This window comes from Benincasa hispida, chromosome 2 (genome assembly GCF_027475165.1).
Source record: "Benincasa hispida cultivar pf3 chromosome 2, pf3_genome.v1.1, whole genome shotgun sequence".
In the NCBI taxonomy this organism is placed as follows: domain Eukaryota; kingdom Viridiplantae; phylum Streptophyta; class Magnoliopsida; order Cucurbitales; family Cucurbitaceae; genus Benincasa; species Benincasa hispida.
Window position 1 is genome coordinate 80,523 of NC_143479.1, and position 23,970 is coordinate 104,492.

General features: G+C 33.7%; 2 protein-coding genes across 3 annotated transcripts; one reads left to right on the forward strand and one right to left on the reverse strand.

Moving 5' to 3' along the window:
• Positions 1-3,462: 3,462 nt before the first annotated feature.
• On the forward strand, positions 3,463-5,058 carry LOC120071666 (dof zinc finger protein DOF5.4). The gene has a single exon (XM_039024041.2). It carries the CDS (start codon positions 3,771-3,773, stop codon positions 4,752-4,754), a length of 984 nt encoding a protein of 327 aa, XP_038879969.2. The 5' UTR covers positions 3,463-3,770; the 3' UTR covers positions 4,755-5,058.
• Positions 5,059-10,348: 5,290 nt separating this feature from the next.
• Positions 10,349-12,111, reverse strand: LOC150037556 (uncharacterized). Of its 2 annotated transcripts, none has more exons than XM_090311238.1 (4): positions 11,970-12,111; positions 11,175-11,733; positions 10,700-11,088; positions 10,349-10,603 (listed from the first exon to the last, which is right to left on the reverse strand). In XM_090311238.1, exons 2-4 carry the CDS (start codon positions 11,703-11,705, stop codon positions 10,495-10,497), a joined length of 1,029 nt encoding a protein of 342 aa, XP_090167364.1. In that variant the 5' UTR covers positions 11,706-11,733; positions 11,970-12,111; the 3' UTR covers positions 10,349-10,494. The 2 variants fall into 2 exon arrangements, with proteins under 2 accessions (XP_090167364.1, XP_090167365.1); XM_090311239.1 differs by having other exon boundaries at positions 11,938-12,077.
• Between the last annotated feature and the right edge of the window lie 11,859 nt (positions 12,112-23,970).

The window sequence follows — 23,970 nt, forward strand, 5'->3', positions numbered from 1 at the left end:
ACATTACGGATAACATTAAATCTATGCCATAACTCAACGGGTTTTTGGTGATTTTTGTGGATTGTATTTGTGATCTTTAGGAAAAATCCACAAAAATCACCAAAAATCCTACCCACAACCAAATGATCCATGAAAGTGGTATTGATTACTCATGGCTAACAATAGGGAGAGATATCGAATGAGAGAGAGGAGTGAGTGTGAGAGAAGCTTTGGAGACTAAAACGTGAATGAAAGCAATTGACAAAAGTTGAACTATAGAAACAAAAATTCACAAAAGCTGCCAGTATAAAATCTAAAATAATAACATTCAAACCTAAAATATAAAAATCTTTATTTTGAACTATGATTATTAGAAAACAACCACATTGAAATGACAATCGAGAGCAAATTTTATTCATAATGATTTTAGCTTTCTACTCTCGACTCATTAAATGAGCATTTCAATTCATTTTTTAAGATAAACAATTACATGGATAAAGAAAAAGAATTATTAAAAATAAAAGGGTAAGTAAAATAAACACACTATTTAAGCCCCTTTTTCACCACTATTCTAAACCTAGATTGCCATATCTTTTAAATTGGTAGGCTTACTAAAACAATGGCCTCTGATGCCAAATTCAAATAGCGTAGGAATAAATTTTTCTCCAAACCCCATGATAGGTCCCCTTGTACAGCTTGCATACGAAGGGTAATATAGTAAATTGACATGTTTACACAATGAAGGATATATTAGTAAATTGACATTTTACTAGAAAAATATTAGACAAATGAAGCAGAAACTCCCTCTGTTATATCACACACTTCCCCAAATTTCTTCACCATCAAACACTCCCAAGGAAAAAAAAATGTAAAAAACAAAAAGAAAAATCCTTCTCTGCTCTCTGTTTCCCCCAAACGTGACTCGGATTTTCACCGGAAAATTCGTTTCCGAGCTCAGGAAATTTCGATCGCCGGAGGAAGTCGCTTGTTCGGCGGCGGTGGCGGCGGAGACCGTCGTCTACAGCCCCACCTCCACCACCATCAAAACCACGAGGCCTTATGATAAAATTAATCTTAAGTTATGGAATGTTGATTACTATTGATGTTGATAAGGTTACGTTCGGTCGCACCATAATACTGTACACATAGAATTATATAATCATGTTTTACAGTTAGCCAATGAATGGTTGAAACGTGGCAGCGCGTGGTCCATTTGTGATTGAGCCTAGCAGATAAATTAGTATGGCCGACAAGTCGACAACTCGATTGTGTGGTCGACAAGGACCTACTCCTGTCGCCCGTCCACGTGTCGTCCATCTATCGCTTGATCTTGCCTTTGACCGTACGGTCCTCTACTCTCCAACTAGCTCTCTCCCATTTCCCCTTTTTACCCCTCACAAAACCTTCTATTTGCAAACAGTGTAAGCTAAAATTCAATACTTTTTGATGTATGGAGAATTTTTTTTTCCTTTTAACACAATAAGAGAGATGATCGAACTTTCAACTTCGAGAGAAAAAGATTATGTCGATTATCATTGAATTGAATCCATTTTGACATGTATATATTTATATATTTATTTTATTCATTTTCATTTGTTTATTTTGTTGAAGTATTTTTAACATTTGTTAATGGTTCTTTTCATACTTTCAAAATATCTATTTTAGTCTAAATAATTTTAAATAGTAATAGTTTTGATCTCCATTTGCAAAAATAGGTTGATATGCTTTTAAAAAATTTAATAATAAAGTATCGTGCTAGAACTTTGATTAGAAAAATGTGATAAAAATAAATACGATGAAGGGATCAAAATGGTCATTTGCTTAAAGTACAACAATGAATGCTAAAAATCCAAAATCTAAATAGTTTAATTAATTCAAAAGAGTTTCGAAGCCTTGATACTTATAAATTTTTTTTTTATCAAAATGCTTTGAGTTACAGGAGAACAAGCCAAACACCTCTACATCACGAATCTAACATCTAAAATATTGTGTGTAACATAAATTCATGCAAAAGTCTAACGATAGTGGCTTGTGATGGTGGCTAACTACTAAGAGAGTGATGAAAAAAAGTGAAGGAGTGGTATCGAGAGAGAATGAGTGTAAAGGAGTCCATAAGGCTAAAAAAAACAAACATTTTGAAACCACACGAATCAAAACGATAGACAAAAGTTGAAATTGTGGAGATAGAAACAAATACAATTTGTAAGTTTAAAGATCAAAACAACAATACTTAAACCTAAAATTTAAAAGCTTTATTTTGAGCCTATATAGAATGGTTATTATAAAATAATAAACATATCGAAATGATATCCAATAGCAAGTTTTAATCCGAATGATTTTAGTTTTCTAATTACAAATCATTTGCAAACAAGAGAGTTTCAATCCATTTGTTTAGATTAACGAATGCATGAATAAATAATTGAACTATCAAATTTTTAACCTATATATATTCAAATCGACTTTTATGGAGAATCATACTTATTTATATATATATATATATAACACTATTTAAGCCCCTTATTCCAAACCTACATTTCCATATCTCTTAAATTGGTAGGCTTACTAAACTAAGGCCCTTAGGATTGCGTTCGTAATCGTAAAAGCCTATTATGGTAAAATCTTAATTGCCTTTCTTGTGTGATAAAACGATTTTTTCAATAATCTATTAGAATATATATATATATTTTAAATTTAGCTAACCTGTATAAATTGATAGATACTGGATCGTAGATTTGGCTTTCCTAAAAAATTTGCCAACTCCTTTAACTTTTTAAATAAATATATATAATAATATTATTTCAAATTAATATAATTTTTCAGGTCTATTTTCAAATTATAATGTATTCATTTTTTATAACAATTATTTTTTTAAATTATCAAACAATTTAGATTAAATATGATTAGTTGAAATTTAAATCATATACAATTTTAAATAAATTATAGATTTATTAGGGCTGATTTTAAATATAGAAAAATGAACTAAAATATTTACAAATATAGCAAAACATATTTATTTATCTATGATAAATCAGGATAGACTGCTACCTGTGTCTATTGTGTCATGGAGACAAACATAGTAGTCTATAGTAGTGTATTACAATTTATTATAATAGACTATAATATTTTACCATTACTTATAAAGATTTTCAACAATTTTATTATTTAAAATAATTTCCCAACTATCATACAAAAACAATTCAAATAGTAAGTCTAATTTGATTCATATAACTAAAGTATACTAATTATATTAATGTATCAAATATCGTAATTAATTTTTTAATTTAAAATTAAAATTTATCCAATATTATTTAACTCTATTTTACTGTTAACAATATTTTTAAAAGCTAGGAAAATCCCGAAGGGAGCCAAAGACTTTTGTCGCCAAATTCAAATTGCGTAGGAATAAATTTTACTCCAAAACCCCATGGTAGGTCCAATTGTACAGCTTGCATAGGAAGGGTAGTAGAGTAAATTCACATGCTCACACAATGAGGGATATATTAGTAAATTGCCATTTTACTAGAAAAATATTAGACATATGAAGCTGTGCAGGGGATATTTGTCAGTGTTTAGAAGCTGAGATTCAGAGACTCCCTCTGTTATATCACACACTTCCCCAAATTTCTTTATCATCATAAGCCCATCAAACACTCCCAAGAACAATATATATATATATATATTATAAAGAAGAAAAAAATTCCTTCTCTGTTTTCCTTTTCCCCCAAATGTGACTGAGATTTTCCCGCAAAATCCGTTTCCGAGTTGAGGAAATTTCAGTTTTGGCTCTGGAAATGCAAGACATACACTCGATCGCCGGAGGAAGTCGCTTGTTCGGCGGCGCTGGCGGCGGAGACCGTCGTCTACGGCCACATCTCCACCACCATCAAAACCACCAAGCCTTGAAGTGTCCAAGGTGTGATTCTCTCAATACCAAGTTTTGTTATTATAATAATTATAATCTCTCTCAGCCACGTCACTTCTGCAAGAACTGCCGTCGTTACTGGACGAAAGGCGGGGTCCTCCGTAACGTCCCCGTCGGCGGTGGCTGCCGGAAAACCAAACGCTCCTCCTCTTCTAAGTCTAAATCGAACTCAGACGCAGCGGCGACTCCTCCTCCACCTCCTCTCCGTGAACGCAAATCCACTTCTCATTCCAGTAGCGAGAGTTCCAGTTTGACCGCCACAACTACTACCGCTGCCGCCGCTGCGGCAGCGGCAGCGACTGAGGCCGTGTCGGCTCCGTCGTCTAATTCGGCATCGACTTTATTGAACGTACAGGATACGAAATTGTTCCCTGGTCCGGCTACAAATACAAACCCTAATTTTGAAAGTACGGCCGCGGGGATTTCGGACTGCGGAATTTTCTCGGAAATTGGAAGCTTCACGAGCTTGATCACATCGTCTAACGAGACATTGGCGTTTGGATTCGGTAACATGGCGGACGTGACGGCGTTTGCGATGAATAATCATCAGCAGTTTCAAAATCAAGCGGCGAATCAGTGGCCGCCGCCGCAGAGAATGATGAACGTTAGCGATGAACTGAAGATGCAGGAGATCACAGACGGCGGCGGAGGAGGGTATTTGGATCAGACGGCTCAGGTAGATCCGTCAGGGCTTCAGAATAGCAGATCAAACAACATTGGATTTGGGCCGTTGGATTGGCAATCAAACGGTGATCATCAAGTTCTGTTTGATCTTCCCAACGCCGTTGATCAAGCATACTGGAGTCAAAATCAATGGAATGATCAAGACCAGGCTAATCTGTACCTTCCGTAAATCACTCGAGAGATCACAGACAGGACTTTCTTAGCCCCATCACCTCCGTTTTCTTTTCTCTCTCTCTCTCTCTCTGTTTTTTTTTTAAATTTTATTTTTAAAATTTTCCTAATTTTAGTATAAAATTAAAGAAATATCTCTCAATGAAAGGAAAAAAAAAATCAAAACTAAATTTCGAAATAGAAAAAAGAAGAGAGTGAGAGATTTTAAAAAAATGGAAAAAATTATGAAAATGTGACTCTGCACCTTCTTTTTCTTCTCTATGTAAATTCCCTTGTAGTATATTAAATTTGTTTTTCGTTTATGATGTTTTTTGTTTTTAATTATGGAAATTCAAATGCATTGTTGTTGGTGTTCTTTTTAATTAAGAGTAATTAATCAAGTTTAAGTTTAAGTTAAGGAGACGGGCGGGTGACGTACGAAGTCGGTTGAAGGGGGAAGGTGGGGCCCAGGGTCAGCATGCGATATTATGAGTCCACGTAAGGTGGGGCCCAGAGAGGGGAGGGGCCACGTGGGTTTAGGTGATAGGTGACGGGTGAGAGGAGGTCGGTTTGTCCTGTCTTTCATACTGGGGGTGTTGGGGGGTAGGGATATGGTACTGAGGATTTATGGGGATTTGGTGAGGATGAGGATGACGTGGAAGATATTGCGTGACGTGGTGGGCCACGTATCTTCTTTACAAAGGACGAGAATATGGAGGTTTTGGTCTGAGTGGGCCGAGTCAGTCTTTTCGTTTACCCATTAATTGAATTAGTTTTTACTGTGCAGTTACTGTGAGTGAGACTTGTGGTAATTAATACACCCCCACTTTCTTTTTAATTATATTAATGTCTCCAATTCTTACATTGTCGGTTACATATTATTATTTATTTTTTATTCGAGGATGGAATCAAATATTTGGTACCAAATAAATTTTATGTCAATTGAGTTATATAAAAGTTAATATTTTCAAATTTGATCATCGATCTCATAATGATTTCCAGGATAAATTGGATCTATAATCTCTTAAATTTTAGGAATTAATTGTTGGAGTAAGATGGATTTGAAGTTAATTAGAAAAAACGGGTGGATTTCAAACTATTTAAGAAAATTGGGTATTTTTTAAAATTAGAATGTGTCTTTTGAAGAAACATATTCACATTGGAATTTGTGCCATCATAAAAAAAATTAACGCAAGTTGGATGGTGGGTGAAAGTCAACGATTTTGTTTGTATATTTATATTTTAATGCAGCTACTATTAAAGTTTTTGCTAGATTGGAAGAATGGTGGTGGGTTAGAACACCACAAATTCTACCTGAGTTTAAACTTAACTATTTTATGCAAAACTTTTCCAAGTTATATAGTTGGGTGATGGAATGAAATAGTTTTATGTGAAAGTTGGTGCCATAACTATACGCATGGGAAGGCGTTGCACTAGTTTATTTATGCTGTTGTTGAACAGTTGAGGTGAAGTTTGAATAATTAATACATTATTAAAATCATAGGATTAATATCCTATAAAAAAGATAATAACAAGTTAAAATAGACATACTTTACCAAAGTAAATTTAGTTCGATAGTAATTAGAATAACATTTCTTCACTAAAGATCTAAGATTCAATCTCCCATTCTTGCAATTTTTGTATTAGAAAAAACAATCCAGTTTAACAATAAACAATGTGGACCACTTCTTACGAGGCTCCCTAATATACTAAGAAGTAACAAATAACAAATGATTTGTTTTTTTTAATGATAAAAATGTAATTTAAGTAGTCATTAACATAAGGCAAATATGAGTATGGTAGTTTTGTAAATTTGTGTTTTATTTATAAAAAGAAATATAGAAGGAAAAACATAGAAAAAGATATTACAAGGATGTAACCAATTGAAAGAGGAAACTTCATGCAGGTGGTGTTAGTGGTACAGATGGAAGATGTGTTCTGTCAAGTCTGCCTAACATATAGTACTGCCCAGACAGAATTTCTTTTCTTCTTTCCTATTGTTGATTTCTATTACCTATTCTTTCAACATTCAACACTCAAAATATAAAAAATTCCCCCCTCCCCCCCCCCCCCCCCCAAAAAAAAAAAGAAATTAAAAATGAAAAAGATGGGTCCTTGAGCTGTGAATTGAAGCATCACAGCTCACATGTAAGCTTTGCATTTAATTGATAATGAAAAGTGTGATAAGGCTTGCCTTCTTCTGCCCCCAAAGGCCCATCTGTCACTTGCTATTTGATTAACATTGCTAACCAAAACCCCCCCTTTTGTCTCAGCTAACTCAAATATCACATGCCTTGTGTGGTCCTAAGTCCTAATTAACATCTTATTTCAGTTTCAATCTCTTTTTCTCTCTCGATCGACAAATATCGAGCCGTTTTTCGATATGGGAGCTAGCAAATGGAGTTAAAACTGCATTGAGTAAAATGTTAATGTTGGAGAACTCTTACTTACATCTCTCTGTGGTTGTTGTTGGTTGCGGGGATGGAGATTGGATTGCAAAGTAGTGTGCTACAATGGTCCTGAGATTGGGAATTGGCATGCATGATCAAGTGAGACGTGACTTGTGAAAGGTCATTTTCATTGTCTACCTCATCTTGCTTCTAAAAGGCCTCACACAAGAATTGAACATTCATGATTCCAACCGCGATGCGCTTCTTCGATTGGGACTCGGCACATGGTGGTGGCTTATGGTGGTCCTTACGTCGCCCCGCTCATCCACGCTTCTGACCTGCAAAACTTGTGCCACCAAAACATGGTGGTAATGGTGGGGGGGATGTAATAGTAGACATGGATGGTGTGAGCTAACAATGAAAACAAAGTATTACCTAAACAGACAGATTTGGCACTTACTTTCCCAAGCTAATGGGTCTTCTTTTTGTGTGTGTGTGTGTGTGGCCAACAGTGGTTTCCACTGCATATTATATTGGTCCAATGGAGCATCATTACATGCTCAGTTTCAAGACTCTTAATACACTAAAAGTGGGCACCATTGAGTTGAAGTCTCCCAAGTTGGATTAGGATTGGACTGAGCTATCTATCAACTCAACCATTTGTCTCAGTAGAGCTCTAGAAACTTCCAGCAATCTGATTATGGTTGAGGAGGATCTTATCTTTGCTATTACCATGATCTCTTCTTCTTCACCTCATTTCAACTATATCATTATTTTCAGTGCAAAAGTCAGAAGCCATTGGGATGATTAAGAATGTGGGAGAAAGTTTCTTCAGTAACTGTAGCTTACTTGGGAATATCTGAAGATTAATTGTAGTAGGATCACTTTTCTTTCAGTTCATCCAATAATTTAGAATATGCATCATATTTCGACCTATGAGTTTAATGTTTTCAATTTACTCGTTAACTATCTCTTCATGTGTGGGCTCCATACTACCATCGATCATAACAGGTCTAACACGTAGAATATTAATATGAAACAGCAAAATATTTGAATTCGGTAGCTACTACTTTATTACAATGTTAACTTGCTAATAGAGAGGAAATATTTAGTACTACCAAAAAATTTCCATTCTTCGATTCTACCACATCATTATCTTTTAAGAATGGTATATGAAGTAAAAGAATTGAATTCCTCGTAAAAAATATGTGAACGTCGTGTCATTAACATTCGATGTTGTAAAATTCAAAATACATATAAGTAAATATATAATTTTTCCAGGATAAACAATTTAAACTCTAAGCGTGCTTTTCTAGAGAGAGGAAAATGGAGAGAAAATTTACCATCATGTAGAACACTTCTCTTCACATATAATCCTCTCCTTGAGATCACGATTTCTTCTCCTCACGAATAGCAAGAAACCTTCTCGAACTCAAGAACACGACAAAAAGCAACTCGATGAACATTACCACACAGTGACCTTGTTATTCTCCAATAAGAAATGAAATGGTGGGATTTCTTTAGTGTTTTGAGAGAGGGAAGGGAAAAACATAGATTTTTTTCACCACTAGAACTGACCATGCTTCTGTATTTTGAGTACACAGATGAAGAAAAGGGAGAAGGGGAGTTGCAATAACACCCCCATCCATGCTAGAATAATCCCCTGTGATGAGGAGTTAAAAGATTAATTATATTAATATAATATAATATAATTAAAATGATTAATTAACTAACTCTTATTTAATTGATCATATAATGTACATTTTAATCAAATGAAAATGCAATTCTCTCTTATAACCATCTTATTCAAATATTTACCTCTCAAGTACTATATAGTTTTAATTATAAATCACATTTACAATTAACTATATACTATAATGTATCACTATACATTATACATTATATTAACCATATTAATATAACCAATACCCTTATTTCCTTTAAATAATTTGAACAATTTAAATTATTCAAAAACGCTTATTCCTTGTTTTATCCTTAATGAGCTAACAAGAGAATCTTATGAAACTACAGATTAGAAGCTCCAATGATACAAGATTAATTGATTAAACTCTTTAAAATTTTTAATTAAATTAATCAACATTCATTAACTGCCGATCACTTCATTAAAGATTGATAATTGTATTCTTCCCATTATAGATATATTTATGTGTCCACACATATAACCAATCAACTATGAGTCGACCATTTACAAATCGCTTTTAATTACAGCTGGGTCAAATTCTCGTTTTACCCCTGTAGTTACATCTAAGTCCTTAAGTACTACCGATCCCTATAATGAACAAACAATTTATAGTCTAACTATAAACTAACCCTCCCGAGCCAATGAGAGGGTGAGACCTCATTGTTCAAGACCTAGAATCAACTATTAAAGGAGCAATTCATCCTTTTCCCTAACGACGAGAAGGAGTGAATTCTATCTTGCATACTTAAACAAGTCTCAAAATGGTAGTCTTATTGAGTCAATTGGCCATCCTCACCCATACAGATGAAGGAATTTCCCTCATAAACAGGAGTTTACACTCACCCAGGATTAAGGTCAAGTCATTTATGGTCATCATAGAAATGTTAGTCTCTTCAATTAATGGTGTTATAAATAGAAATCAATCATTTCGCGATCCGTGGTCTTGTATAAACTCTTTAATGTAACAGTTACAAAACGCCGTATTTGCAGTGTCACCAAGATAAGGTACTCAACCTTATCCATATACCATTTTAGGTTATTAATCTATTTGTATGGTCAAGCTACATTAAACAACCTTAGATTTTAGTTTATTTGATCAAGTTAATGCAATCTAAATGTTAAATAAAATACTTCTTATTTTATTAAATAGACCATTTATATTAAAAAAATTACAAATTACAACAAGATTTAGGACACAAAATCTAACATGAGATCCATCAGATAAAATCCTTATATCATTGGATTATGTGTTAAATTTTAAATGGAATGAATGATGTGCTACAATAATACTTGAAAAATGTTCTAATAATAGATTAAAGCTTAAACTACTAAGAAACTTGACTTCCTTCATCGAATATTTTAAACGTTGAGCTGGGCATATCCTCCCACTGGAGCTTTCCTTCTCAAATTTTGAGTTAAGTGGTTTTTTTGACAAGTCCTAAAAATTCCCAAATGTCTTATTTTCTTGATTGCTATTTATAGTCTAAGCTAATATTCGAGGCTAAAAGTGAGACAATGTAAATAATGTATTCAAAACATTAAATGTTTTATGCTATAAACTAAAAACTTTTGGGCTCAGTGCAGTTCTACATATCTTATACAAAATGATATGGAATCTGAGTGAAAACGACAATCAAGAGCAGTGACAGGTTGAGCAATAAGATTGCTCAGAAGTTACAGCAGGGAAAACATAGCCTCCATAGTTGCCGCCTTCGTGTTTGCAAGGGATCAGCTTTCACCATTCTTTCTGGACTTCCATTCCATTCTGTTGGTAAACTGTGAATACAAGAACAGGCCAAGACAATAAGCTCTATGTTTCAATTGTCAATCAATTGAGGTATAACGAGATAACGTTAAGAGAAGCAAAAGTACATTGGAAAAGCAAAAGAATGTGAGCTGTTGGTGCTGCCATTGGATCGAAGTGATGCGCTGCCCAAATAAGATGTCAATGAAGGCCTTGTAGGATCAACTGCAGAGGAACCATCTTCTCTCTGATAAACAAAGCCACAATGGCTACTGTATAATCCCCTTTCATTTTCTTGTGTATAGTCCTCAGTCATGGATGTGCTTCCACAGTCACAACAACGACCACAACCTGCCGTCCAGTTACTGCTTTGTGATAAACCGGAGTTGCGAATGCTGCCATGTTCAATGTTGCTTCTGGTAACTCCTTTGCCTTTGTGTTTGTTTTCATCAAGTATCTTAGTCAATGATATTGCTATAGAGTTTGTAGAACCTGCTGCTCCCTTTCTACCTGTAACCTACAAAGTATGCAGACAATCAAATCAATCCTCCATGTTTAAAACGATATCAAGATGTATGCTAATTAAGCTAAATTTTCTCCCACCTTTCTATCAAGAAATAATTTTGGCACAGATTTCTTATGGGGGGGAACTTCAGAAGGAATTTCATCTAGTGCATCAGAATGAGCCTTTTGTTTCTCATCAAGCGTCTGTGTTGATTCAGTACTCGAAATTGACGACTCCAAATCCTCGGATTCTTCAGTTGATTCATCATCGCTTTCTAATGTATCACGGTTGAGCATACGGTGGACATAGCCATTTTCTGTGTCGCAATTCTCCTCGAACCACTTTCCACGTGAAGTTGCCGATTCATCAATGCAAATGTCTTTTACAAATTCATAGTTGGTTTCTTGTAGGAAAACAACAAGCTCAGGTAACTCGTCTTCGATCGAACTCTTCGACGAATACCAACTCATTCTATCTCCATTTGCTTCTGATTCATCATCACTCTCTTCTACAACATTATAACAACTTCTCTTAAATGACTCAATATCCTCGACTTTCAATTTATTCTTCTCCATGCTTCGGCTTTTCCGCATATTGTGTACTACCAAATCAGAAAATTCGTTGCTCATCTATTCTCTAAAGTTTCCCGATTGCTAACTGTACATAAATTTGTCAAACACTTAAAAGGCAAGAGATTGCATGCAAAGAAAAGGAACAATCAGACAACAATCATCTCATAGTTGATTACATGACATGGAGACACAAACCACCAACGTTTTACTTAACAAACACAAAAAAGAGCGACAGAAAGTGACACTGAAATTACTAAATCAAACCATCTAATCTCAACAATTCTTTCACCTGCATAAATATGATAAACAAATGATGATCACCTGTCTTTCAGACCTTGCAGCAGCATATGCAAACACTTGGAGAGAGCATCAAGAACATAAAATCTAGAAGACTGTACAAAAAAGAAAAATTGAAATTATACAATCTGCATCTCCAAGAAGATTAAAGAAAGGGACAAAGTAAAAGTTGGCCTGCAAAATTAGAGGGGCTTATAAAGCAGATGCATAACTCAAACACATAAATGGCAGGCAGCTAAATCACATTGAATGCCCATAAAAGTTTAAACGGTCTCCATTGACCAAACCTCTATTCGCTGCACAACCCTATATAGAAACAGTTTCATTTAATATAATGAATTATGGTATGTTAATGATGCTCGTAGAATGAACTTGCTAATTGGAAATATGGAATGTACATGCCCCAAACTACCAAAAGACTTTTTCAGTACAAATATAATGAAATGTTGACGACTGTGAACTCTTCAAAGTTGATATATATATATATATATATATAGACTTATTTAGCATAAATATATATATATAGATTAATTATGATTATAGATTAAAACTAGTACAAGTGTACAAGATTGTTTAATTGAAAAAATTAACTTATTTTATTATTAATTAATTAACTAATATTTTTTTAAATACTAATCAATAATTTTAATAAATAATTTATGATGTTAATATATATTACCGATAAAAAGAGATGTAAGCAAATATAATTATGTTTATTCATATATTTTTTAAAAAGATTATGACTTTTCATATTAATTCATAATAATAGAATAAATTATTATATTAGCTTTATTATTTATAAACTTAATTATAGGGTTGTTTTTAAATATAAAAAAATAAATCAAAATATTTACAAAGTATAGCAAAATTTTAGAACTACTATCAGTGTCTATCAGTGACATTGATAGATATCAATAGATTTCAATCAGTATCTATCAACGTCTATTATTGATAGTTCTAAAATTTTGCTATATCTTGTAAATATTTTCAACAGTTTTACCATTTGCAATAATTTCCCTTAATTATATATGTCAATTATAAATTTAATTTAAATATATTAACCACTATTAACAAAGAAAAAGAACAAATAATATGAATAGATAAAAAGTAAGAGAGAGGAAAACAATTGGAAATGGAGGAAACCCATGTATTTGAGTGGTTACGAAAAACTGTAATATAAAATGCCTTGGAATAAGATATTCTCATTCATAATATTAAAAATTTGTACCAAACATGATGATAGAATATCATTTTCCATTCTCATCTCTTATTCCCATGAACCAAATGGGCCAGTATGGTATTTCAATTACTTTTCTTACTCCATGAAACATAGAAAAATAAATATTTTGAACACACTTTTTTTTTTCTTTTTTTGGTATTTGATACCAATTTAATTCTGTAAATGCATTTCTTAAAGAAAAATTAAAAAAAAAAAGAAAAGAAAAGAAATATATATAGTTTACCTCTTCATTAAATGAATTTCTAAATTTCCAAATCATCGTATTTAGAGGCGTTCATGGGTTGTCTTGGGTTGGGTTGAAATATTTTTTTAGATCCAACCCGTTTTGAATTTCTCAACCCAAATAACCTTATTAAAAAATGAACCCAACCCAACCCAACCATGAAATATTTAGGCTGGGTTGGTTCGGGTTAATCGGGTCATTTACTTAAAACTTTGTTCTAAAAAGAAGCAAAATGTAAATATGTAAAAATCTAATTTAATTATTCTCATATATTGAATTAAGATTAACAACTCAATTTCAATTTATATAGTGAAAATTTCTAAAGTGCAAAGAAACTACTTTTAAGAGTTGTCGAAGAATAAATTATTCAAAAAATATTGGAATTAAATAAAATTAAAATCAATATATGTATAAATAATTGGGTTATAAATAATAAAAAAATATATTTTAAAGTTAATAATAAATTCGGGTTGGTTCGGGTTGGTTTGAGTTATATCAGATGAACCCATGAACCAACCCAACCCATAAAATTTTCATTTATTTGAACCCAACCCAAACCGCACGGGTTGAGTTGGGTTGATCGATTTTTTTGGGTCATCGGGTTTTTTGAACACTCCTAATCGTATTGATAGAGTTCAACATTTTCTTTTTGAAGAACAAAAATCTTTAATCACCATTCTCTCTTAACGGGCTTAAGTTTCTAATAAAATAAAGAAAAAAAACCTCCCAAATCCTTTCAAAAGAAAAAAAAACCTCCAAAATAACTTCAAAAAATAATGTTAATTGCAAAAAAGTAAAATATTGAATAAACTTAAATCTACTAGGGGGCGTTTGAGATAAGGAGTTAGTTATTAAATGTCACACCCCCTAAACTTAGAAGAAGATGTGACGGTAGTAGTTACTAGCCTTATCGCCATCACTTACTCCCTTTACTTACTTACTTAACATCTTTAGTACCAACTTGATAAACATATTAACTTATACAATTAGCCCACATCAAGTGTTGGGGTTGATGCCTTAAAGTCTCGTGTCCTGTAGTTTGTAAACAGTTTGTACAAACGCTTGTGATGTATAATATATGATATTTTACTCCACTTCTTGATTTTGCTCAGTTGAATATTTTATTTGCTTTACCACAAACCAATAAACCTAAAATCCCTGGTTATCTAGATGTAACTTAAACATGTATGTGGTAACATACAAGTGGATCATGTCTTAAGTGATAACCAAAATGGTCTGTAGTATATGAATATAGGAGGGAAACCTTATCCTGGTAACGCTATGGATGCGACCCACTTTGTGGAATGGTCACAAGTGTTGTGACTTGTCACAGATGATCTAATCCTGATCATTCATGTAAGGGACATGCGAGCGGGAGCGTCCTATACAAAGAGTTTGTATAAGACCTGACCACGAAGTGTTAACGTCTCATTATATAACACCGTTCATGACAGAGACTTCACTTCACTAGAATGACCATAGGTAACATGACCTCAATCCTGAGTGAGTTGAGAACTCCTGCCATTGAGGGTGGTTCTTTGATTTGCATGGGTGCAAGTGGCCAGGTCGCCGACTCAAACCTACCACTTTGAGGATTCGTCTGATTTGGGAGCTGGGAACTCGCTACATAAGATGGAATTCGCTCCTTCCCCGATGCAGGGGCAAGTAGATAGATAGCTTCCTTAAAGGCTGATTCCAAGGCTTGAACGATGTGGTGTCACACGCCTTCTCTTGGCCCGAGAGGTGTTCACACATAGTTGGACTATGTTGTATTGTTCATTAGAGGGATCAGTGGTTCTTAAGGAGTGAAATGTAACTACAGGGAAAAATAGTAATTTGGCTCAGTTGTACTTACGAGCATTTATGAAGGGTCATCATACTCATGATTGGTTATATCCGATGGACACAAAAATATATATGTGGTAAGAAGAGTTCAGCTGTTGGTCTTTAGTGGAATGTCTGACAGTTAACGGATGGTGGATCTCGTGGCTAAAAAGTTTAGTCAGTTATTCACATACCATTGGAGTTTCGAGGCATAGGTCCATAAGGGTGGTAGCTTGGATAAAGTTGAGAATAAGTTTTTGGGTCAGTTTGAAATGTTCAAATTGATAAGAGGGAGTTCGATTATATATTATATAATTGAACTGGTTAATTATATATGATATAATTGACTAAATGTATAAGATACATTATTTTGGAAGAAATTTGATATAAATATGATTTATATCAAGTAGAGGAGAAAATACTATAGTAGATATATGATATCAAACTATAGGTTAAGAATATAATATGATTATATTCATTATTTAATTAATTAGGCAGTTATGAAATAATTGGCCGAGTAATTCTCCGAAATTGTGCAATAGTGGGAAGTTTGAATTTAGTTCTTGTAACTGAAGAATAAAATGAAAATTGTTTTCATTTTGTAAGATATCTGAAAATTCGCTCACGGTGTGAAAGTATATGATTGCATAGCATTGAGAGCCTATATGATGGTGCCCATCTTCCTAAACGATCGCACACCCGCGCACTAAACGATCACCTGCAATTTCTAAACAATCGCTTACCTTTTCTACACGATCGCTTAGCGCGTCAAGCAGACCTAAACGATCGCTTAACATTTGATAGAGGATCGCTTAGCTAAACCTACACGATTGTATACCTTTTCCTAAACGACAAGCACCTGACTATACAATAGTCTTCTACTATCTCCCACTTGCTTGTTTGTTCAACACGATCGTATTTTCCTCCTCCCTCTACCAGTTCCATCAAAGTCCACCCTTTGGATTCTCACTCCGAGAATATCAAGGGCTTCGAGTGGTGGTGTCGTCCCCAGTTGTAATTGGTTCGTATACTGTCGATCGTGTAGACGACCGTGGTGCTGTTAGACGACTGTTTACTGAATGATAAAAAGTGTAGAGGAGTTTGCTTCCGTTGGACTGAGTTTGATTGAAGATTGTTTTCAACTGGTACGTTTACTCGGTCTTTATGTATTTTATTTGTTAAAGTATGCTAGTAATTAGTGTTACAATGCATATTTGTATGTTATAATGCATGTGTGGTAATTCTGTCACAATGAAATCGAAAAGATCCCGCTCATGGATGACTCTTGTATAAGAGTTCCTTCATCAGGAAGGCTCAGCATTAACTTCCATACAATCACATGCTTAACAAACCATAACATAATATCTACAGATAAAATATTTACAGCTGGGCTCAAAATGATATTAACAAGTCCCTAACATTCCTCACTAACATGTCCCTGACACTTCTCACAACAAGTGTATATATATACAATAGTTAACCTAGTTTCTCTTCAACTAACTGAGTCTTGTATGGAAAGCAGCAGCAAGATTAATCTCGAGAAATCTGACCGCTACCTGGGGAAAGAAAAAAAAAACATTTGAAAACCGTGAGCTATTCGCAAAGTGAGTGACTACTAGAAATCAGGACATACCATGCTTTTCATTAATATAAAACACGTAAACATACTGGAAAACATTTCAAGCAACTTCCTTTAAAATATGAACATAGCCATAACATCAAGCTTTTGAGAAGAAAACTCATTAAACATCAATAAACATTATTAAACCTTAGTTGAGAACGAGCATACATCGCTCTAGCTCCCAACGTCTGTATCCGGCCAAGAGACCCATACTTCGGCCTCAGGTTGATGGTATATGGCCTAGGAGACCCATACTTTGGCCTCTTATTCAAAAATACCTATTTGCACGTGGAGTTTCTAAGTACCGTCAACACATTAGGTACTTTTTGGATATCTTCTATACCTTCAATATCTGACTTACTAAACATATCATACTAAAGAAAAAACATATACATTAAGAAACATTCAATCATAGCCCTTAGCAATACATTTGTAGAAACATAGCTTTTATCTTAAAAACGCATGCTTCATCATAGATACTTAGCTTTTATAACATATAACCTTGGCATGCGATAAAACATACACATGCTGGAGAAGAAATGCTATGCAATTCATAAAACTTAGTTGCTTGAAAACGTACAAACTTATCATCAAACATCATTGAAATCGCATGGTCTTTTATGCACAAAACATTGAAAACATTAAGTTTATTTTAGTCACTCACTACTCGTCTGGGCTCTTAACGGTTTATAGGTTTTTCCTAGCTTCTCTTGGCCTGAAGCAACATAATTCTTTGTTAGATTTCTTAGAATTCTCATAAAGATGCTTCAAATAGTTTGCTTACTAGCGGGATCATCACTAGCGAGATCGTCACTAGCGAAATCATCACTAACGAGATCTTCACCAACGATATCATCACTAGCGAGATCATCTTATGAGCGAGACTTAGCATGAAAATCAGCGAGATGTTTCATTCTTAGTGAGACTTACCATTATTAGCGAGACTTACCATTATTAGCGAGACTTAGCATAAATTCTAGCGAGACTAGGCAGAAAATAAACAAGATTTGAGTGACCAGCGAGATTTACATCATCCTTATCTCGCTCTCGCTCCCTTGGATGAGCTACTTACTTGATCTTCCCAACCAGCTGTCTGCTTATGCACAAATTCCTATTTCAACTTCAAAAATTTATAACTCGAAATCAAGAACTCATTTCAAGAAACTTCCTTCTAGAAACTTGTTTATAATTAAGTTAGTTATCTTACCTTAAAATTTTAGCTCCAAACTCAATCTCTACAGCCTGTTATCTTTCGAACATCATATCCTGTCTAGATTACTCGAATTCCAGACCAACTTAAATTCTTCTTCGAATTTCACCTCAAATATTCAGCTCCAAACTCGGTTTCTACAGCTTGTTATCCTTTGAACATCATACCTTGTCCAGATTACTCGAATTCTAGACCAGCTTCAATTCTTCTTCGAATTTCCCCATGTTTTCCTTCAAATTCTACCCCACTCAACCCTAAACTTTCTTATTCTTCTCCAATTCGATGTCTAGCTGAAGTACCCTCACTTGTTTCGGTTTGGAGGAGGAGGTATGCCGGCAGTAAAAATGAGGAAAGAGTGATCCCTCATCCCACTTAAACCTTCCCACCGACTTGCATCTTTTTCTCTTTTCTTTTCTTTTCTTTTTTCAAATAATCACAAAATTATTTAATTCCATACTTCTATTCAGCCTTTAGTAACAAAATAATAATAATCATATTATGCTTAATAGTATTCTTCTACCATTGTTCAACATAAATCCCAAACTCAATATATCTCATAAAAATTTATAATTTGGCTTACCAAAAACACTATCGGCTAAATTCACAAGCCTACCCCAAGGCGTTTCAACACAACACTTCAAATTTTCCCTTATTCTTTTCCTTCATTCTTCAAATTTTCCCTACAATGTAACATTCTTCATAAGTAAACCTACTTAACATTGTAATCACATAGTTAACATACTTAGGTAAGGAAAGTAGGGTTCGGGGTTTACATTAAAGTCCTAGGTTATTATAGTTGGATGATAATAGTTTGTGTTTGGGGTGTAGATTATTTTAGTTTGGGTTATAATAGATGTGTTTGAGGTGTAAACTATTTAGTTTGAATAGGAAATAATAAACACGGTTGCAAAGAATAAAAAAATTGATGGATGTAAAATAGTAAAAACTACGGCAAATAGTAAATACTGTAGCAAATAAGATTTTTGAAATAGTGTTAACCGTAGCTAATTGGGAGTTTTAAAATAATATTTACTGTAGAGATGATTATTGTAGTCTTAAGATAATCCTTAAACCAAATGCCCCTTTAATACATATTTTTTATGCAATAATATATATATAGAGTTGTCTAATTTTCCCACGAGGACAGGGCACCGCGGGGATTCCCCATTAGGCCGAAAATGGGAAAAAGAATTTCCCATGAGCTAAACGAGGACGAGGACGGGGATGGGGAATGTATTCACGTCCCTTCCCCGCCCTGATTAGCTTCTACATATTTATTTAATATAGTTATCTAATGTTATGTTGTTATTATTATTATATAAATATTATATTTAAATTTCAAATTTTATTATTTATTGGGAAAGATAATGAATATGTTTAAATTGAATATTTAAATTTAGATTATATATGTGAATAATTTGATTTATATTTATTTCTTTCTACAAAAAAATATAATTAGTTTTTCAGGCCAAAATTTGAGTAATTTGTCTTTAAATTTTAATTTTCAGGTAAAACTAAATCATAAATAATTTAGTGATAAAGTTAATTATTTAATTAAAATTTGCTCACATTAGTAATTTAAATTAATTGATTTTTTACAAAAAAAAATAATAACAGGAAAAGATTTTCCACGAGAACCCGATCCCCACGAATTCCTTGCGGGGAATCCCCGCCCCGATCCCCTTGAAAAATTTCATGGGGATGGGGAATGAAATTGAGAGTGCAGATGGGATGGGAAATGGCATCTCTGGTCTTGCCCCGCTTATGTATATTGTAATAGAGAACAACTCCATGGAACATGAAAAATAAATAAATAAATACATTTGAACACACTCCCTTAATTTTGTTATCGATGCTCATTAGTACTGTAAAAACAATTTTTAAAGAATGTTTTTTTCTAAAAAAAAAAATAGATAGTTTTTCTCTCTTCATCAACAAAAATGAATTTCTGTATTTTCCAACAAAAATCTTGAGCCTGAACAAAAATTTGGAGCCTCAATTGTTGTTTGAAAAGATTTGAGTTTTTGAAAATTAAGATTTGACAATTTTGAGATTTACCAATTTTTATAGATGTTTATTTATAAGATTTTTTTTAATATGAACTTAATGGTTAGCATTTCTAGTTAGTTAGGGTTTAATGAAACCCTAATTGAACTAGTATATAAAGAGACCTTAAGGTTATGGTTCCCGATATACTAAAATAATAAACACTCAATCTTTCTCGAATCTAATATAGATAAAGATCCCACTTAGGGCATTCGAAATTTGGTTGAAGAAGACAGTGGCCGTCTTATAATTGTCGTCTGATAGCTCTCAAAAAGAGCTATTATTCCTAGCTTAATTCGGGCTCGTTAACGGATTTTACGTGCTTATTTCCCTATTTTGTAGGTATCGAGCAACCAAGAGGTAGAATTGGCGATTTGAAGCTGATTAGGGTTAATTTTGAGCAATTTGGAGTAGATTTGAACATCCGGATTTCGAAGGAGTAAAAAAAGACCAAAATGCCCCTGCTTTAGCGTCACAACACTCACCTTATACGAAGCCCCGATGCTCGCCTGACACTGAAAGGTAGTAGCCTGGTGTTCAAGGGAGCGTTGCAATGCTCTGAGTTGGCAGTAACGCCAGCGCTGCAACATTTTCCCTGATGCTTATGGCTTTTCTGTCTAGCGTTACAACGCTGCGAAGATTTCTATAAATACATCCCTTCGTGTTTAGGTCAAAATATGCAATTTTTTGGGAGTTGAACTGATGAAGGCCGAAGTTAACCTTCATTCTTCTTCCTTTCCTTTTAGAATTTAGTGTCTTTAGGTTAGTTTTTCTTTTTGTTTTGGGTTGTAATTGACGGATCAGATGTGTATCTCAAATTTATCTATGAATTAAGAGGTAACTTCTATCTAATTTCCTTTGACAAAGAGCCTTGTCTTTAATTTCTTGAAGGATTTCTAGTTAATTTAACTGAATTGTTGTGAACTCTTTGGGATGATTTGATTGAATCTTAATGGAATTTTTATAAATCGATATGACAAATTAGTTTATTGAAATTATTGTTTGCAAAATTATCATAGCCTATATTGATTGATTTAGTTGCGCATATTAGGATCGCATGTTTAAAGTCTAGACTTTTTCTGACCAAATGCATGTATGCCCTAATATAATCTTTTCCAGATAAATTATGCTATAAGATATGACTTTTCTAGCTTGTAGTATATCTCGACAGTTGAACACTTTCGTAATGCAATTCAATTTTAACCTGTATGTCACTAAGAAGGAAGAGTTGTAAATTGAATTAGGGCTAATTTGGTTTAATATCGAATTTGGTTAATTGGGTTATTAGATTCCCTAATAGGTTGAGGGGTTGATAGATTCAGTGTAATTAATTGATGCCTAATGAAAGAAATTGCATAGGAAACTCTCCCTTGCTCTAGAAATTCGATAGACTCCTATTCTATATTACATTTACCCCTTTAAACTAATTTCACGCATTTATCTTTTTCACCCCAAAACTCCCCATTCACCGTTCTAGGAAATTAACTTAATGAAACAAATCACGCTTCCTTGCGGATTGACTCGGACTTACCAGTGTTGCTACGTCATTGTAGTGATAGGATTAGTTCAGTATTTATAAATTTTCTTTTGTTTCGGTTTAAAATCGAATCAATGACATCGATTCTCGAATCGAACATCGTCAATTTTGCAATGGAATCTAGTACGTTATTCTTGACAATTTAGAATGAATATCCAAGGGTTATATCTATTCAATATAGATCTAAAATATTTATGCTAACAAGTGGTATCAGAGCATGATTCCATTGGTATTGTGATTTAATTTTGGTTTCGATGAGGATGGCTAAAAAATTTAAATATTTTTTTAATAATAAAATAAACCTCTTTCTTCCTCCATGGTTTCCGACATTAGTGGTATCTAATATTTTGTTTCTTGAATTCTGGAACCTCGTAGCCGCACTTCAAGTTCAGCAACTTATTTTTCTTTAACTTTAATTCTTCTTTCTTTCTTGAATCACATCTAAACTTGGTCATGAATTGGAGGAATTTTTTGCCCATTTGATTGTTAATGTTCAATTCCATTAATTTAATCGATTAAGGGGTTTTTTTGTATTAATTAACTGAAAATCTTGCATGTCAAGAATTAATCAATTCGGTCAGTAATCCCTCTTTAATTAGGAATTAGTTGATAAATTAGGAATTAAATCAATCAAATTATGAAGTTAGGTTTAAATTTGATTAATCACATTGTAAATTTAAGTTTAACTTTGATTAATTATGTTGTAGTTTAAATTTAAATTTGATTGATAATGTGGTAAATTTAAATTTAAATTCGATTGATATTTTGGTGAATTTAAATTTAAACTTGATTAATGATATTTGGTAATATTCACATGTTTATGTTACTTTAATTGTATTGTATGCAATTACTAGGTGAACTTTGGTAAAAACTATTTGGTGTTCTTCTCCTATTATTTTTGTACAATAATATTATTATATTATTGTGTCTTATATTTTAGAATGAACCAGTCAAAATAATATATTACCAAAGTAGCTTCTGTTATTTAGATTAATTTAATTATGAAATATAAGATGTGCATATTCATGAATTTATGCCAATAATTATCGGCCCAAAAGAAGATAATTATTTGGCCAAATTGTGGGTATGCATGTGGTAATAAGTATGTGACAATTATAAAGATTGCTCATGTGAAAAATAGTCGGTCTAAAGAAAGGTTGTTTTTGTACAAAGTTTACTGTCAGTTGATTACTACATTGAGAGTACTATTTCCAGTTGGTGTTTTGCCTAAAGGTTGAACATCTATGTTGTGCAAGGTACACTACAAGAAAAAGGAGTTCTCCCGACGCCTAAATAGAGCGTCGGGAGTTAGGTCGTTAGGAGAGACGGTCTCTCCCAACGAAGTAAAGGACTGTTGGGAGTTCCCCGGGGAACTCCCGATGCCGGGTGTTGACCGTCGAGAGTTCCCGAAAACTCCCCACGCTGGGTGTTGACCGTCGAGAGTTCCCGAAAACTCTCCACGCCGGGTGTTGACCGTCGAGAGTTCCCGAGAATTCCCGACGGATCTCCCGACACCCGTCGGGCGGCGTCGGGAGAGGGGTTTGGTTTAACCAAACCAAACCCCTTCTTCTTCCCCACTCCCCCATTTTTTCTTCCTCTCCCTCTCAAAAAACCCTAACCCCAAACCCCCCTCCCCCCCACCACCGCCGCCGCCCCTATTTTCTTCCTCTCTCTCTCTCAAATTTTTTCCTCTTTCTCCCTTTTTCTTCACCATTCTTCCTCCCTCTCCCTATTTTCCCATCCAATTTTTCTTCCATTTCTCCATTTTCTTCCATCCTTTTACACTTTCCATTTTTCTCATAAAATTTTTCTTCCATTCCTCCCTTTTCTTCTATCAAGTTTTGCTGTCGCCACTGTTGCAATCAACTGCCTGCCGCCGTCGTCTCCTTGTCGGTAATTTTCTCATTTTATTTTATCTTATATATTTATTTAAATCATATGTGAAATGTCCATTAAAATGTGTTAAATATTGTATTCGCTTTTGTTAATTTTTTGAAATTGTTGTACAAATCATGTCCATCAATATTATGCCCATTAAAATCTTATCTAAATTTTTTTTTTTGTACAAATCATGCCCATTAATATCTCGTCAATTTTGAGAATATATTTGTTTTACAATTCTCTGAAATTGTTGAGAGTAATTTTAAAACGAACACGTCATATGATGTTGGTTATTTGGAGCCTAAGTATGCATGATTTAACAGTTCGAAGATGTTGAATAAATAAAAGGCCTATATTAATCTAAAAAATATAAAATAAATCTTTAAACATCCAATTTGGTACTTAACACATTTAATATTTTAAAAAAGTTTAAAGAATCTAGT

Bases quoted from the DNA above. Each gene is read 5' to 3' on its own strand.
- LOC120071666 (XM_039024041.2), top strand. From the start codon at position 3,771: ATGCAAGACATACACTCGATCGCCGGAGGAAGTCGCTTGTTCGGCGGC.
- LOC150037556 (XM_090311238.1), bottom strand. From the start codon at position 11,705: ATGAGCAACGAATTTTCTGATTTGGTAGTACACAATATGCGGAAAAGC. The intron at 11,089-11,174 runs GTGGGAGAAAAT...CATACTTTGTAG, and splicing joins AATTATTTCTTGATAGAAAG to GTTACAGGTAGAAAGGGAGC. The intron at 10,604-10,699 runs GTACTTTTGCTT...TTGTATTCACAG, and splicing joins CATTCTTTTGCTTTTCCAAT to TTTACCAACAGAATGGAATG.